General features: G+C 42.7%; 1 protein-coding gene across 2 annotated transcripts; it reads right to left on the bottom strand.

The window, feature by feature from the left end:
• Window positions 1-271: 271 nt before the first annotated feature.
• Window positions 272-16,176, bottom strand: LOC124011698 (cystine/glutamate transporter-like). 2 transcript variants are annotated; one of them, XM_046325188.1, is made up of 13 exons: window positions 15,455-16,176; window positions 12,330-12,341; window positions 8,649-8,775; window positions 7,705-7,820; window positions 7,373-7,498; window positions 5,096-5,195; window positions 4,883-4,927; window positions 4,666-4,789; window positions 4,132-4,235; window positions 3,656-3,752; window positions 3,233-3,382; window positions 2,332-2,509; window positions 272-1,523 (listed from the first exon to the last, which is right to left on the bottom strand). In XM_046325188.1, the coding sequence occupies exons 1-13, from the start codon at window positions 15,723-15,725 to the stop codon at window positions 1,468-1,470; spliced, it is 1,506 nt and encodes a 501-aa protein (XP_046181144.1). In that variant the 5' UTR covers window positions 15,726-16,176; the 3' UTR covers window positions 272-1,467. The 2 variants fall into 2 exon arrangements, with proteins under 2 accessions (XP_046181144.1, XP_046181143.1); XM_046325187.1 differs by lacking the exons at window positions 12,330-12,341; window positions 15,455-16,176 and adding an exon at window positions 14,078-14,129 and having other exon boundaries at window positions 274-1,523.
• Window positions 16,177-16,613: the final 437 nt, after the last annotated feature.

Here is a 16,613-nt window from a genome sequence, read left to right as displayed (position 1 = left end):
GAGAGAGGCACAGAGAGAGAGGCACAGAGAGAGCACAGAGAGAGGCACAGAGAGAGAGGCACAGAGAGAGGCACAGAGAGAGGCACAGAGAGATATAGAGGCACAGAGAGAGAGAGAGATAGAGAGGCACAGAGAGAGAGAGATATATAGAGAGGCACAGAGAGAGAGGCACAGAGAGAGAGAGAGAGAGAGAGAGAGAGAGAGAGAGAGAGAGAGAGAGAGAGAGAGAGAGAGAGAGGCACAGAGAGAGAGGCACAGAGAGAGAGACACACACAGAGAAACAGATTCTGCACATGGGGAGGAAACCATTTTAGAAACAACCAATGCCTTCACCAAGTGAAAATAAGATCATGTATCCCTTGTATTGTACAAATTGTGGTATACATGATACAAAAGTAGGATCTCTGATTTTTAAACATCTATTTTTATTGTTCTATTAAATCGGATATCAGGTTCTCCAGGGCATAATTTCAAAACATTCACTTGTCCTGAACATACATGTTTTAAAAAAATATATAAAATATAAAACATCACATTAATGTTGGTTGTCATGTGTTTAAGGACATCATGTTTCACAGGCATCTGTGGATTGAGTATGAGTTTACTGTTCTTGATAGTGCAAGGGGAGTGCTTGTCTTACTCAGACTATACAACACATCAATTAACACTCACTGATCTGTCTTCATTTCCTAAAATATAGAAATAACTATAGGGAGCCTTAGTCTTCATTTATGTGTGTCGTATAGTCTGATCCTGAATGATCTGGAGAAAACTGAGTATCCAGTGTTGTCTGAGGTGTAGCAGTCAGTGACTATGGCTAATGCTAATGCTAGAGGTGACAATGGTTAAGGCAAGCAAAGACTTTGACCTAATGCTAGCTGTGATTGTGGCTAAATCTAGCTGCGACTGTGGCCAACGCTAGCTGTGATTGTGGCTAACGCTAGCTGTGACTGTGGCTAACGCTAGCTGTGATTGTGGCTAACGCTAGCTGCGACTGTGGCTAACACTAGCTGTGATTGTGGCTAATGCTATCTGTAACGATGACTAAAGCTAGCTGTGATTGCTGCCAAAGATAGTTATACTCCAAGCTTACAGGGATTGCCTGGCTCTGCCGCATCTCATCAACAATAAAAGCTGTTGCATTTCTAAGAGGCTGGGCTCCCACTGCAGACTGGAGCCCGAGTGTAGGGGTTACAGAGATGGATTACCTGCAAATCTCACACAGGGAGACACACACACACAGCCACAGCCTCACCTCCCTGCCTGCCTGGCCATTCCATTTCAAATGCTTGAGTGAGGAGAGAGGAGCGAGTATTCAGGCAGTTTGAATTGGTAATGTGAAATGTGAGAGCAGAGCAGGGCTAAGCCTGCCTAGATAAGGACAGCAGGATGGGGGAGTCATAATAATTTATTCTATGAAACGGTGCAATAGAGGCCATCGGTGTGGGGATATGGTGTGAAGGAGTGTCAGTGTTCCGCTGGGATCACCTCCAGGATGATCTGGACAGATCTGTTGAAGGAATCTGGAGACCGAATAAAACACATAGAAAAACTCTTATGATACCATTTTACAGAACCCTCCATAGTTATTGGGACAGTGAAGCACGGTTTCTTCTTTTAGCTTTTAGTCAAATGTTATACTTGGTCCGATATTCATAGCACGCAATGACTACATCAAGCGTGTGACTCTACAAATGTCTTGATTGCATTTGCTGTTTGTTCGTAAATATTAGTAGAATATGTTTCGAAACATGTCTACGTGAATGTGGATGTTGCCATGATTACATAGAATCCTGAAGGGATCGTGAATAGTTATGAGTGAGAAGGTTCTAGATGCACAAATATCAAGTGAATCTGTCTAAAATGGGAGACTATGTACAAAACGTACTGTATTTTCTAAACAGTTCCCCCGATATGGATGAAAATACCTTCAAATTACAGCTGACAGTCTGCACTTCATTGTTACCATTTGATTTCAAAACCAAACTTTTGGAGTTTGGAGCCAAAAGAAACAAAACGCTTCACTGTCCCAATAATTATGCAGCGTTAGGACAATATTATTTCCAAAGTGTCAACATAGACACATTGTTGGGATTCATGCTGCAATTTTGATAGGATGCCATGCTGAAAATGTATTGGAAATTGATTACATGTGGTAAACTATGCGTGGATAGTTTAATGGTCCACCACCCCTCCGATTAATCCCTTGAGTTGAACAATTGCTTTATAAAGATTAATCAATGCTGTCCATATGCCAGTAGTATGTATGATTTTCACAGTGATGTCTAGTAAATGCATTTATATGACGTCTAAGTGAAGGTAGCGTGTTACCTAAACCATCCTGTAGCCACTTGGGTCTGCGGTCAAACACAATGAAAATATAGTAGGCTGGGATTCCTGTCAGGGAGATGGCGAATCCTATCCCTGTGTTGACGGGGTCGGAGTAGAGAGAGAGGAACACCATGAAGAAACAGGTGAATGAGAAAATGGCTGGAATGAAAAGAGGAACCTGGAGAGGCAGGACAAAGAAGTGCAGAGTCAAGGATGGAAACAGTAAAGTGTTCAGTAGTTGTTTTGAATAAGACAGCCATCAGACAGACTCATACTCTGTCCATGTGATTGTCTGCACTTCTACCACTCCCGTGTTTATTTGCTAAATTGTCATTATTTCGGCAGTATTGGCCTATTTATTGACCTACCTCCCTAATCTTACTACATTCGCACACACTGTATATAGACTTTTCTATCGTGTTATTGACTGCATGTTTGTTTATCCCATGTGTAACTCTGTGCTGTTTGTGTCGCACTGCTTTGCTCTATCTCGGCCAGGTCGCAGTTGTAAATGGAGATCTTGTTCTCAACAAGCCTGCCTGGTTAATTAAAGGTTAAATTAAATAAAAAATGTGCACCAGATGCCACATGCAGTGGCACAGAAGGAGCGATGTCCTAATCGCCCTTTGATGTGTTTATGTCGGCGTGTGTGTGTGTGTGTGTGTGTGTGTGTGTGTGTGTGTGTGTGTGTGTGTGTGTGTGTGTGTGTGTGTGTGTGTGTGTGTGTGTGTGTGTGTGTGTGTGTGTGTGTGTGTGTGTGTGTGTGTGTGTGTGTGTGTGTGTGTGTGTGTGTGTGTGTGTGTGCGCGCATAAGCACTTTGTGACAATTGCTGATGTAAAAAGGGTTTTATAGATACATTTGATGATTTGATGGTTGATGATTCACGTGTGTTGGCCTGACCTTGAAAGGGCGTGGCATGTCAGGGCGTGTGTATCTCATGTAGATGAGGCCCAGCACAGTCACGCCAATGAAGAGCCAGCGAAGGAAGCTCATGAAGTTCAACAGACTGTAGATGTCTCCCACAAACAGCTGGAACACTGTCATAGGGTACTGTAAACACACACGGAGAAAGAATGGACACTCCGACACATAATCACACACACACACACACATAGAGAGAGAGAAACAAACAGACAAACGGATCCAATGAGGAAGTGTCAGAGATGCTGACACGTACCCACAAAGCATGGTGACAGTTCAAACATAAACACAGGAATGCAACGTTTTAATTGTGGACCCTGTAGAGCAGGTCCTCATGAAGGCAGTAAAGAGCGATATGTGTGTATGAACAAAACAAAACAACAAAAAAAACATTTATCTGACCAGAACGAGGACGGCCGCCAAAGGAGTGTGTCTGCGGACATGGATCATGGACAAAACCTCAGGCAGATGGCCCTCGCGTGATGCCACGTAGAACATTCTAGAATGACCAACACAATCACACAATCTTCAGGATGAAATGAGAAATACCTTCAACAACAACACTTCATCATCGTCTTTGTAAGCGGTGTCTGACTAAATTCAATATATGAAAACTACACATGAAAGTCAACTACTGACAGTCATAGCTGACCTTCACGCAGAAATGCAATGTCAGTTATTGTGTTTTCACTATACCACTATAACACATCTAAACTTCTGCTTAACAGGGTTTGGCAGTTGAAAAAAAAAAGATAAGATTAGATTCCTCTCACACAGTCCTCAAACATTGTGTTGGGAAGGGAAGGCAATTTTTCATTCTCCTTGGCAGGAGAATCTAGCGAAGGCTGCGGTGTGACACCTGAGTTGACGCAGCCCACCTTGAGAAAGCGAACAAGCAGCCATTCATCGAACCAAAGCACGACAAGGCTACAAATACCGGCACCGCCATCGAAAAGTTCCCCATCATCTTCCCTGCAAACGTCTGCAGGAAAAACAGACGAGAGAGAGAGAGAGAGAGAGAGAGAGAGAGAGAGAGAGAGAGAGAGAGAGAGAGAGAGAGAGAGAGAGAGAGAGAGAGACATTATGACTGCAAGATGATTTAATTATCATTGAGAGGAATGGACTGTGTGGAATCACATAAGGCCATACTGGGAAGCAGAGGTGTTGGGCTTGGAGGTCTACTAATTACAGTTTAGAGTGCAGGAGAGCAACACCACAGACACCATCAGGGCCTGATGAAGCGCTGATGAACGAGGTGTGTGACTGCAGTCAATGCGCCTCAAGTGTATCAATACATCACACGAAGAAATACATAGGACTCTTATGTTAACACTAGCCAATAGCGGTGGGTGGTTGTAGGATCAGTGTCGATCAAATCGGCCAATAGGCAGCGAGCTTGTTGGATGCCTTACCACGGCGACGGCTTGCGATGCCAACAGCTCCTCTGCCGACATCACAGTGTAGTATGCCACGTTAGTCAACACGTAGCAGAAAGTGACTATCGCCATGGAGATACAGATGGCCAATGGGACAGTCCTGGGGATACGTAAACATTTGAGAACAACAATCTTACGATCAGGCAAACCTACTGTGCGAGAACAAGACATGGAATGAGGAGGGTGAACTCACTTTTCTGGATTCTCTACTTCCTCGGTTACAAAGTTCAGATAAAACCTGCCGGCAGAAAGTTGGAGCTTTACAACAATATTACGTGGCAATACTGTACCTTACAAGAGCTCATACATGCTCACTGCAAGTAATAATGCGGTACACTAGTTGGCTTCATGAAAAGGGTAGAATAATATATTAAAGCTAGTTACGTTAGAAGAAGTCCATACCTACCACCCCGCATAGGCGTACATCCCAGAGTAGAAGGCCAGAGGAAGGCCTGTGAGCTTGATATTACTGACCTCAAATGCATTCTCAAAGTTCTTCGTCTCCCCTGCACATAAACACAAAGAAGGAATTACACGTTCACCAAAGAATATCAAAACTTGTTGAGTGTTTGACAAGGTATACACATCTTTCTCGGTAGTTGCAGCCGTAAGAACATTCCAGTACAATACACACAAACTGTATGTAGTGTGTTCCTCTTTAATGGAACACACTTGCAACGAGGCAGATAGTAACCCTCTTAAAGCTGAAATGACTGATGTTCAATGAACATGGGTATGGCAGAACACCAAGCCTACAGACATGTGAACTTTCATGTGCTTTAACCTCTCTTGGGTAGGGGGCAGTATTTTGACGTCCGGATGAAAAGCGTGCCCAAAGTAAACTGCCTGTTACTCAGGCCCAGAAGCTAGGACATGCATATAAATGGTAGATATGGATAGAAAACACTCTAAAACTGTTAAAATTAGGTCACAGAACTGATATGGTAGGCGAAACCCCGAGGACAAACCATCCCAAAAAACATATTTTTCAGCCTACCTCTATTTTCAATGGCTATCACTTTTATTTCTGGCTCATTTTTCCAAAAACCAGTATGAAACTCTTTATAAAGACTGTTGTCATCTAGTAGAAGCCCTAGGAACTTCAATCTGGGAGGATTTTGCCTTATAATAAAAGTGACAGCCATTGAAAACAGTGGTAGGCTGACCATTTTTTGGGAGTGGATGGTTTGTCCTCGGGGTTTCGCCTGCCATATCAGTTCTGTTATACTCACAGACATAATTTTAACAGTTTTGAAACTTTATAGTGTTTTCTATCGATATCTACCAATTATATGCATAACCTAGCTTCTGGGCCTGAGTAACCGGCCGTTTACTTTGGGCACGCTTTTCATCCGGACGTGAAAATACTGCCCCCTACCCAGGAAAAGTTAAATTACGAGCCCAGGTGGTTTAGCAACGGAAAAAGGAAGGAACCTTCCCGTTAGCCATGATTGGCTGAGATAATGGATAGGCTGGACATGCCGGGAGATGAGTTTGGATTGATCTGCCATGTAGCATGCTCATTTTTTTGTTGATAGTCCTTTGCATCTTGACATTTTTTAAGATATACATAAAAATGTTTTGCTACTTTTTTCAACAACATTAATGCCCTGAATTTAGCAGGCACTGTCAACAGATTAGTTGGAAAAAAAGTGAATGGCTATTTTCTCCACACACCACGATCAGTGTGAACTGGAGTGACTTGACACAACGCTGTTGAAACAAGGTGTAGCTACAAACAAAACAGAATTAAATGCCTGTGATATGTGATTATCCCACCTAGCTATCTTAAGATGAATGCACTAACTGTAGGTCGCTCTTGATAAGAGCATCTGCTAAATGGCCAAAATGTCAAATGTAAAAATGACAATGTTTGCATTGGTAGTAGTATGGGTTGGGATTATGCCAGTTCATTGTTTAGCTAGCTAGCTAGATGATTACATGACCCATCAAGTTTGCCAGGTGTGTCTCAGGGTGATTACAGTCATCTACTGTATCCCATGAACATGTGTACATGTCGAGACAATAGTTTAAATAAGTATATAAGTATAAAATATTTGTATCTGTTTTTGATATTGCTACTATTCAAGTAACAATTTCAATGTACCGTGTACGCCTTGTGTATCCTTGCTATAGTGTGTGTTTACCAGAGGCAGTAAAGTGAAGGACAATATGGCCTGCACCAAAGTCAGTTTAAGATATAGGCCAAGGACTACAGTACATAAAGTGTATTTTTACCTGGAGTATATTCTTATTGTAGGCTACCACTTTTACCACTTTTAGTCTATTTTTTAAAACTAAATTACTCACTCTGTTTAGCACATGGCATCACATGTGAATCTTTAAAGTGATGGATGGGGCTAAGGCTTAAGAGGCTGTGAATGATGCTGAATGTGTGGAGACAAAGAAGAGCTCTCCAGTAGGTGTACCAAAACAGTCCAGGTCCATTTTCTCAAAAGTGGGGTTACAAGTTGACTTTCAAAACAGAATTACATTGTTCCTCAACTGCAGTGTATGATATACCATTTTCAAGCTCTGAGTCTCTTCTCGTATCAAATGTTTTAAAAAACACCATTTCAAATGTTGCTACACAAGACAGAATCGAGGCGGTCGGTCACATTTGACGATGGTGTTGATTGTAATGATCATGGTGATGATGATGACGATGATAACAAAGGCTTACCTTTGAAGAGCATATAGAGGCCAGGTACGATGATGATGGCGATGGCCAGCAGCTTGCTAAAGGTGAGGAAGATCTGAATCCTGTTTGTCCAGCTCGTACTCATACTGTTGAGATACATCACTGATGCTGTGGAGCAGGAATAAACATGAACACACACACACACTTTGTGAGACTGACTGGTACCTGACAGTCACTTGAACCATCTCACTGATAAGCACAAAAATCCTATAGTCCAAAGTTTGTTCAAGTTTGTACTGTAAAAAAAAATATATATATATATATATATATATGTATATATATAATAATGATGTAGCATTGTTACTCAGACATACTTATTCCTATAGAGGTGGCCAGTTTGATAGCAATCTCGGGCACTCCACACGGCATGAATATGGGTTCCAGGATATATTGTCCAAAGGCCAGGGATATCACTGCCAACCCTGCAGGTCTAGAACAGACAACACTGTCACACGCAGACTCAAAAACGCGGAACCAAACATACACGTTTACCAAGCAAACACAGTGACAGGAAACGCTGACCCACAAAGCTGTGCGCTCTGGGGCATCATTCACTGTTCAGAGTGTTGGGGAGCATGTGACCTTCTACTGACACGAACCTGTCTTACCCAACCTCACAACTGTTTATTATTATATTATTATTATATTATAGACTAACAGTCTATAACAGTCAAATAACTATAGTTACTCATATTCAGTGGTTGTTGACTCAAATATGTCTGCTCGGTTCAGCTGAGGAAATTACAGTAAAATATCCAGGGAATACTTAAGCAATAACGCCCGAGGGGGTGTGGTATATGGCCAATATACCACGACTGAGCTCTGTTCTTAGGCACGACTCAACGTGAAATGCCTTGATTTACAACCCTTAGCCGTGGTATATTTGCCATATACCACCAACCTGGTATATTGCCAATAATCTAATAACTGTTGCACAGTCTGTGGGTTGATCCCCAGAAAGCTGTTCATTTCCCATAGACTCAAAACCAACCCCCCTCCTGGCCTGGGTTAACCTGAGGTACAGTAATAGTATAGCAGGTTTGTTTACACTGCTCTGCTACCACGGGTATCAACGGACCAGGATGAGATCCAAAAGGTTTTGCTACCTTTACAATGCTGAGATATACACACTAGGCCCATCCCCGTCTCTCTCTCACACACAGGCAGTATGGAGTGATATACACATACCTTGTTGCAAGTATCTACACCCCCTTCCTGCTGCTGTCTCTGTCTCACACACACACACCCACACACCTACCTGATGGCGATGAGGTCAGCCCAGAGGCGTATGAAGGCCATCTGTGGTCCAAAGGCCTCCAGGATATAGGTATAATGTCCCCCGGACTTCTGGATACTGGTTCCCAGCTCTGCATAGGACAGGGCCCCTGGGAAATGAAAAAGGGACAGGTTTAGGACAGGGGAGTGGCTAGCCAGCTATAAAACATTGGCAGCATCAGCAACAGCAGAATACTGGCTATAAGAGGAAAAAATGATTCATTGTATTCATAATCATGTGTGTGTGTGGAGAGAGAGAGAGAGAGAGAGAGAGAGAGAGAGAGAGAGAGAGAGAGAGAGAGAGAGAGAGAGAGACAGAGACAGAGAGAGAGAGAGAGTTTTGTTTTTGTTTTTATAAAACCTTTATTTTTTTACTCAAGTGTTAACATAAATAATGACACACTGCCTTTTCAGAAATGAAAAAACAAATGTAATTCCTAAACAAAAATAAATACATAACATATACATTCAACTTATTTCATCAGCAAAAAATAATTTCCCCTCCTCTACAAAACAAAGCGCTCTTTCGTAGGGCCACTTCTCCTCAAATAATAGGAGATCTTTTACAGCTGAAAAGAACTCCAAATCTACTTTTATTCTTGCTTTCACTAATCCTTTAAAAACACATCTTACATCCTGCCCATATTCCGTTTCTATCTTATGTTTCCTACTCAGAAAAATTGACATCTTAGCTTGTCCCAAAATAAAATTTAACATTTGACATTTTCTTTTCTGTTGTTTACTATATTGGAACCCCAAAATAAAAACAGTGTTATTGAAAAACTCCCCTACAGCTTTAAACAAAGATTCCAGCATTTCCAATAGAGGTTTTATCCTCTCACACTTCATAAAACAGTTTAAAATGGTTTCTCTTATATTACAAAAAGGACATCCATCTCTAACATCTGAGTTAATAACAGATACAAAAACATTAACTGCAATGATGCCATGTAAAACCCTCCATTGCATATCACCAGTACCCTTTTGTAACGGTGGTTTGTACAGTGCTCTCCATGCTGGCTTTACCTTGTCATCAATGCCCAATTTTACCCTCCATGGAGTGTCTTTTCTATTTTTCAATTTATCTTTATTCAACACCTTGACACACCCCCTATACAAGTCCTTCCCATTCACCTCATCCAAACCCACCTCCTCCAACCCTCTCAAATCCAGCAATAACGCCTTTCTTTCTGACTCTGGGATATTTGGTGTAATCCCTAGTCTTGGAAATGAGACGTCTTCATCTTGTACCTTCTTCTCGTGACTACTACTAATCATACCCCATTCTTCCGCTGACAGAGCCTTCCTGCAGCTCCCCAGCATTTGTCCGACAATCCTTTCCGACCTCATCCCCAAATGTTCTGCCACCCGTCTTCCATCCATTAAGGCGGGCCCAGCCATAGCCATTAACTGTTTTAAGGTGATGATTTTCCCCTTCGCCAGAATCTTGGAGAAATGTGGAACAGCTGCAGTTGTACAATCCAGTCTTGCCCCATACACCAGAGGTTCCTCCAACAGCCAATGCACTGACTCCGCTGAAGGTCGTCTGGACACCTTCATTATGCTCCACACTCTGAGAAGGCCTCTGTAAAACGGAGGTACTCCCTCCCTAGAAATCTGGCTACTATCAACCAGAAATAAAGCCTTCTTTAAACCTAATCCTCCAACCCGCTGTAATATAAGACCTGCCACCCCTCTCCACACCACATTTTCCGGTCCATAAAGCAACCTTTGAATAAACTGAAACCGGAAAGCAGCAGCCCTACTAACAAGATGTACAAGACCTTGTCCCCACTCCTCTTTTGACAAATACAAAACACTTTGTGGAACCCAGTGATATTTATCCCAAAAGAAATCCACAATAATTGCCTGTATCTTAGCCAGAAGGCCAGATGGTGGTTCTAAAACTGACAACCGATGCCACAGTGCAGAGGCAATCACATTGTTAACTATAATAGTGCGCCCACTATATGACATACGAGATAGTAACCAACGCCATCTCCTCATCCTCCCTTCCACCATTTCAGCCACCCCACTCCAATTTCCATAGTCCCCACATCTCCTAGGTACACTCCGAGTTACTTAAAACCTCCCTTACACCATTCTAGCCCCCCTGGCAAAGCCATGATCCCTCCAGACCATTCTCCAATCTGTAAAGCACAACTCTTTTCCCAATTTACCTTTGCAGAGGATATTCCCCTAAAACGATCAACCATTAGACTCAAGCTATCCACCTCCGCTTGATTTTTCACTAACACAACTACATCATCAGCATAGGCTGAGAGACGAATAGGAGGAATATCCTCTGAAAGGCACACCCCTGCAATGCGACTTCTAATGCTATTTAGTAGTGGCTCTATAGCAATGGCATATAACATTCCTGACAAAGAAGATCCCTGCCTAATACCTCTACACACTTTAAAAGGAGCACTCAAACCACCGTTAACTTTCAATACACTTTCAATGTCACCATATATCACCTTTGTCATGGCAATAAAACCAGAGCTGAACCCAAACCCCTCAAACGTGTGCCATAAATATTGATGTTCAACTCGGTCAAATGCCTTTTCCTGATCAATTGAAATTAGACCAGCATCCAACCCAATAGCCCTAGAGACGTCCAAAAAATCACGAATCAGAGAAATGATTTGCCCCATCACCTCCCTCAGCCTGTTGGACAAAGCCTTTGACAATATCTTATAATCAGTGCACAATAAAGCCACCGGCCTCCAGTTCTTCACCTCCCTCGGGTCACCCTTTTTGGGCAGTAGGGTGAGGACAGCCCTTCTGCAGCTTATTGGTAGTAACCCTCCGGTTAAACTATCATTAACTACTTCTAACCAATCCTCTCCCAACATAGCCCAAAAAGACTTAAAAAAGTCAACGGGAAGCCCATCAATGCCTGGTGCCCTTCCATTTTCCATGCCTTTTAATGCAGTGTATAAATCCTGCAAAGACAATGGTTGCTCAAGCTCAAACTGAGCTTCTGCAGCCACCTTTGGGAGCCCATCAAAGAACTGCTGTGTCACTGTTTTATCCTCTTTGTACTCACACTTGTAGAGCTCAGCATAGAACTCTACTGTCCTCTTTCTAATTTCACTAGGGCTAGTGAGCTCTTGTCCAACAGCTGATTTGAGACAATGAATAATTTTTCTTTGTCCTCATTTTTTTGTCCAAACCAAAGAAAAATTTGGATGAGGCATCCATTTCAGATATTCCCTGAAACTTACTTCTCACCAATGCCCCCTGTGCTCTGATACCCAGCAGGTCTGCCAATGCAGCTTTTCTCCTCTTGAGGGCCTGAGTATGGCCTCGATCTCCTGTGGTCTCAACCAACGTCATGAGTTCCACTATTTCAATCTCTAGGACTTTCATTGATCTGGTGATATCCTTGGTGACATTCCTCGTGTATTGATTACAAAATTGTTGAACCTGGATTTTCCCTATATCCCACCACTGTTGAAGGGATACAGAACTGGCCTTTTGAGACCTCCACCTCTCCCAGAAAAAAACTGAAACAGTTCCTGAAGTGAGCATCACTCAATAAAGTTATATTAAAATGCCAGTATGCATTTTGGGGTTTTACATCGTTAATGAACACCACCTCTGTTATTAAACAATGATCAGAAAATCCCACTGGAGTTATCACACTTGATTTACAGACCTGAGATTGATGCTCAAAAACATAAAACCTATCTAACCTGGCCATAGAGATGATGTTCTCTCTCACATGCGCCCAGGTGTACTGCCTTGTTCCTCCATGTTGACTCTGCCAAATATCACACAGTTCATGTGTTACAATGAGGCGTTTTAAAAAAGTCCTTGAGTCTAGCAATTTCAGGGCTTTTCAAACTTCCCCCTGTAATTTTTGACATCAGAAACTTTGCTGATTCAATAAACAATTCACGTTCAGGGAAAAATCAGTTACATTGTAATCCTGCATATATTTCTTCCCTTTTGTCAACTTCAGAAATTGACGTATCTTCTCGATCCCATACCTCCCTTCCACCCCATTTATCTCACTATATTGTTGTGATGCGTCAGATGACTCACTCTCGCTATCCTTCCCAGAAGAGAACTCCACCATCTCTACACCTTGTTCATCTTCAACTGATCTATCAATCTCTACCTTTCTCTTAGAATTAGACCCTTCACCACCCCTTAAATTCTTCCTTTTACTCCTTGGTATTTTGCAAACATCCGCTTCCTTTTCCTTTATTTCAATCTCCTCTTGACCTCCAAATTCATTTTCCAGCACCACCTCAGCGACGGCAGTCGCAATCTCACCTACTGTTTCCCCTCCCTCTTTGTTCTGATCTACCACAATTGCCCCCGTATCTACAATGCCTTCCTCTCCTACTTTTCCAACCACATCTGCCCACCTTCTCTCTTCCCCTGCACCCTTAGCATGTTCATCCCTTCGTGGTGGTGCGTTAGTTTCACCTGCACTAGAGCTACTACCAGGCTCAGCGCGCTCATTCTCGGGACAACTACGCACCAAATGCCCCTCTCTTCCACAGCCAAAGCATTTCATTGATTCAGTAGATACATAGAAGACATAATCAAATCCATCAATCTTAAAGCTGAACGCTAAATTCAGTTCATCTCTGTCCTTTTTTAAAATCATATGGACTTGTCTCCTATGAGACATGACATGTTTCAACAACGGAGATTTGCATCCAAAAAGAACTTTCTTTATTGTAGATACGATTTGACCATGGCGAGGTAACTCTCGCTCCAACACTTCATCTCTAACAAATGGTGGCACGTTAGAAAGCATAACTTTCTTCCCCGGATTCATAAGCGGAAATACCGGCGTCTGTGTCTCCCGCAACACAACACCCCTCACAACTATCTTATTCACCTTTTCAATTGAATCTAAGAATATCACTACAGCGCTATTCATCCTTGAGGCTGATTTGATGCTATCATACCCAATGATAGCACCTACAGCCAAGCTACATTCTTCCACTGAACACCCGGCCGCAGCAGGAATCTTTACTCCATGCCTCCGACTAAGTTTTTCAAACTCTACACTTCCGCGAGTGGCCATTGCAAAGATCCCACCACCCCTATACGTGCTTAGTGATAGTTAACCTCTTGCTCCTACCTGACACGCAGGCGTCACATCTAGACATCTGGAAATGCAAATGCGCTATGCTAAATGCTAATAGTACTAGTTAAAACTCAAACATTCATTAAAATACACATGCAGGGTATTGAATTAAAGCTACACCCGTTGTGAATCCAGGCAACAAGTCAGATTTTTTAAATGCTTTTCGGCGAAAGCATGAGAAGCTATTATCTGATAGCATGTAACACCCCAAAAAGACCCGCAGGGGACGTAAACAAAATCATTAGCATAGTCGTCGCTACACAAACCGCACAAATAAAATATAAAACATTCATTACCTTTGACCATCTTCTTTGTTGTCACTCCTAGATGTCCCATAATCACTATTGGGTCTTTTTTTCCGATTAAATCGCTCCATATATAGCCTAGATATCGATCTATGAAGACTGTGTGATAAACGAAAAAAATAGCGTCTTATAACGTAACGTCATTTTTTTAAATTAAAAAAGTAGACGATAAACTTTCACAAAACACTTCGAAATACTTTTGTAATGCAACTTTAGGTATTAGTACACGTTAATAAGCGACCAAATTAATCACGAGGCGATGTATATTCTTTAGCTGTCCGTCTGGAAATAATGTCTGGGTAAATCTCAACCAAAATATCTGGTCGGAGACCTGAAGAAATGGCTTGTCTCTTCTTCGTTTGACCAAGAAACAAAGCCTAGGCAAATGACAAGACTGTTGACATCGTGTGGAAGCTGTAGGTATTGCAACCTCAGCCCCATTTATGGATGGATATATTTTTCCATTTTCAGTGATCAGATTTTCCTGCGCTTTTCGATGAAACGCACGTTCTGTTATAGTCACAGCCGTGATTTAACCAGTTTTATAAACGTCTGAGTGTTCTCTATCCACACATACTAATCATATGCATATACTATATTCCTGGCATGAGCAGCAGGGCACTGAAATGTTGCGCGATTTTTAACAGAATGTTCGAAAAAGTAGGGGGTAGGAGTAACAGGTTAAACAAGATACTCATAAAAACAACTAAACTAATCAATATATATATATATATATATATACAAAAACCCGATAGAGTGAAAATACATTCCATTCGCTCTCACAATCACTCCTGCTTGACGACTCAATCCCAGCATGCACTCCGACGAGAGAGAGAGAGAGAGAGAGAGAGAGAGAGAGAGAGAGAGAGAGAGAGAGAGAGAGAGAGAGAGAGAGAGAGAGAGAGAGAGAGAGAGAGAGAGAGAGAGAGCGAGAGAGAGGGGTTAGCGTAAAGGGTAATTGCTGTTTCAGCAGTTAGATGGCTAGTTAGAAGGCAGTAGCTACGGTAAGGCTTCTGTAATAACAGTAATATAATTAAATAATACTAGAGTAGAAGCGGAAGCTTTTCCATAGCAGCAGACAGTTAGCTAAGTTTATCCACCCCCCTAAGCTTTCATTCACACTCATCATCTCAAGAAAAGCTGTTTTACAAGTTTAGCACTTTGTTTTGGGATGCATCGACTCCAGTGTCTTCAGGGACGGGGAAGCAGGGGAGTTGTAACTCAATGGGCTGAACAGCAATAAAAACACAAAATCTCCATCCTTCATAGCTTCAGTTCGCATGCATCATAAAACCACTCAGCACACCTTTACTCAGGTATGTCTCCTCACTTCTGGCGACAACTACGTGTGACTCACCGAACAGGGACAGACTCCGCAGGCAATCCACACCACCAGAGACATTCCAACACTCCCAGAGTTCTTCAGGATTCCCTTGGGCGAGATGAAGATTCCCGCTCCGATGATGGTACCGATGATGATGGAGATTCCCCGAAGCAGGGTCACCTTCTTCCTCAACTCTACCTTTCCGTTCAGAGCATCAGGCTCCTCTTTTGGGGCTGGGGTATCCCCCGGGTGTCCCCCATTTTGGGGGGTGTTGTTCACCCCAGTCCCCTCACCATTAACTGATCTCCTGGTCATCCTTGTACTCTCTCACACACACACACACACACACGCACAAGCACACACTCTCTCCAACACACAATGTGTCACACACACTCCTCACCTTTCTGGCACTTTGGGTCCTAAAACAACCTTAAGGTTTTTCTGTCCGTCTGCAGTGACCTGCTGTTGAGAATACAGAAGAGTAGGTTACTCAGACAAAGCAGTCTGTTACTGGTTCTGCTGTGCAAATAACTTCTACCACTGGGAATTAGACCAAACCTCTTGGGAATGGCCTCTCCTACTCTCTCCCTCTCTCTCTTAGACACACAGACACACTCACAGCACAGACACACACACACTCTAATCTCGCTCTAAAGCCCCACTCATTCAGTCGCTCTCTCACTCTCTCTCTCTTTTACTCTCCCACTTGCTGCCTAACACTTTTTTTCTCTCTTGCCCTCTTTTGTCTATCTCTCTCCAGCGTTCCTACTCTCCCAAACCTCTTACTATATGGCTGGTCACTGTGCCTCACTGCAGAAGCAGTCTGGTAGTGTTGTCTGGTAGTGTTTCAGAGGTGTCTGCTTTGGGCAACCTCTACCTCGGGATGTCAATGATGTATCTGAATAATCACCTGAGAGTTCACAACACAGTTATCCCAAAACAAAAGGGGGACCAGAAACTAGTGGAACTGATGCAATCGATGCCAAAGCGCTCTGATGTCACACGTCACATGACACGCGGTAGTCGTCAACGCCTACGGTCTGAACTTGTCATTGACCACAAGCTACCACAACTAGTCTTGTGAATACACACAAGGCTCCGGGTAAGATCATACTCATTACCACACTCAGCAAACGCTACCAACCAAACAATGGAAAAGCAAACAACTTTTTTCCCAATCTTTATTCAAGCATTGTTTAAAGG

Source organism: Oncorhynchus gorbuscha, linkage group LG23, assembly GCF_021184085.1.
Source record: "Oncorhynchus gorbuscha isolate QuinsamMale2020 ecotype Even-year linkage group LG23, OgorEven_v1.0, whole genome shotgun sequence".
NCBI classification, from domain to species: Eukaryota; Metazoa; Chordata; class Actinopteri; order Salmoniformes; family Salmonidae; genus Oncorhynchus; species Oncorhynchus gorbuscha.
This window is presented reverse-complemented; position numbering and strand designations above follow the sequence as displayed.

What these genes read in the sequence shown, in the direction of transcription:
- LOC124011698 (XM_046325188.1), bottom strand. Translation starts at nt 15,725, where the DNA reads ATGACCAGGAGATCAGTTAATGGTGAGGGGACTGGGGTGAACAACACC. An exon ending in GGCCACCTCTATAGGAATAA is followed by an intron (nt 7,499 to 7,704) that starts GTATGTCTGAGT and finishes CCTGCTCCACAG; the next exon opens with CATCAGTGATGTATCTCAAC. An exon ending in CATCGCAAGCCGTCGCCGTG is followed by an intron (nt 4,236 to 4,665) that starts GTAAGGCATCCA and finishes TTTTTCCTGCAG; the next exon opens with ACGTTTGCAGGGAAGATGAT.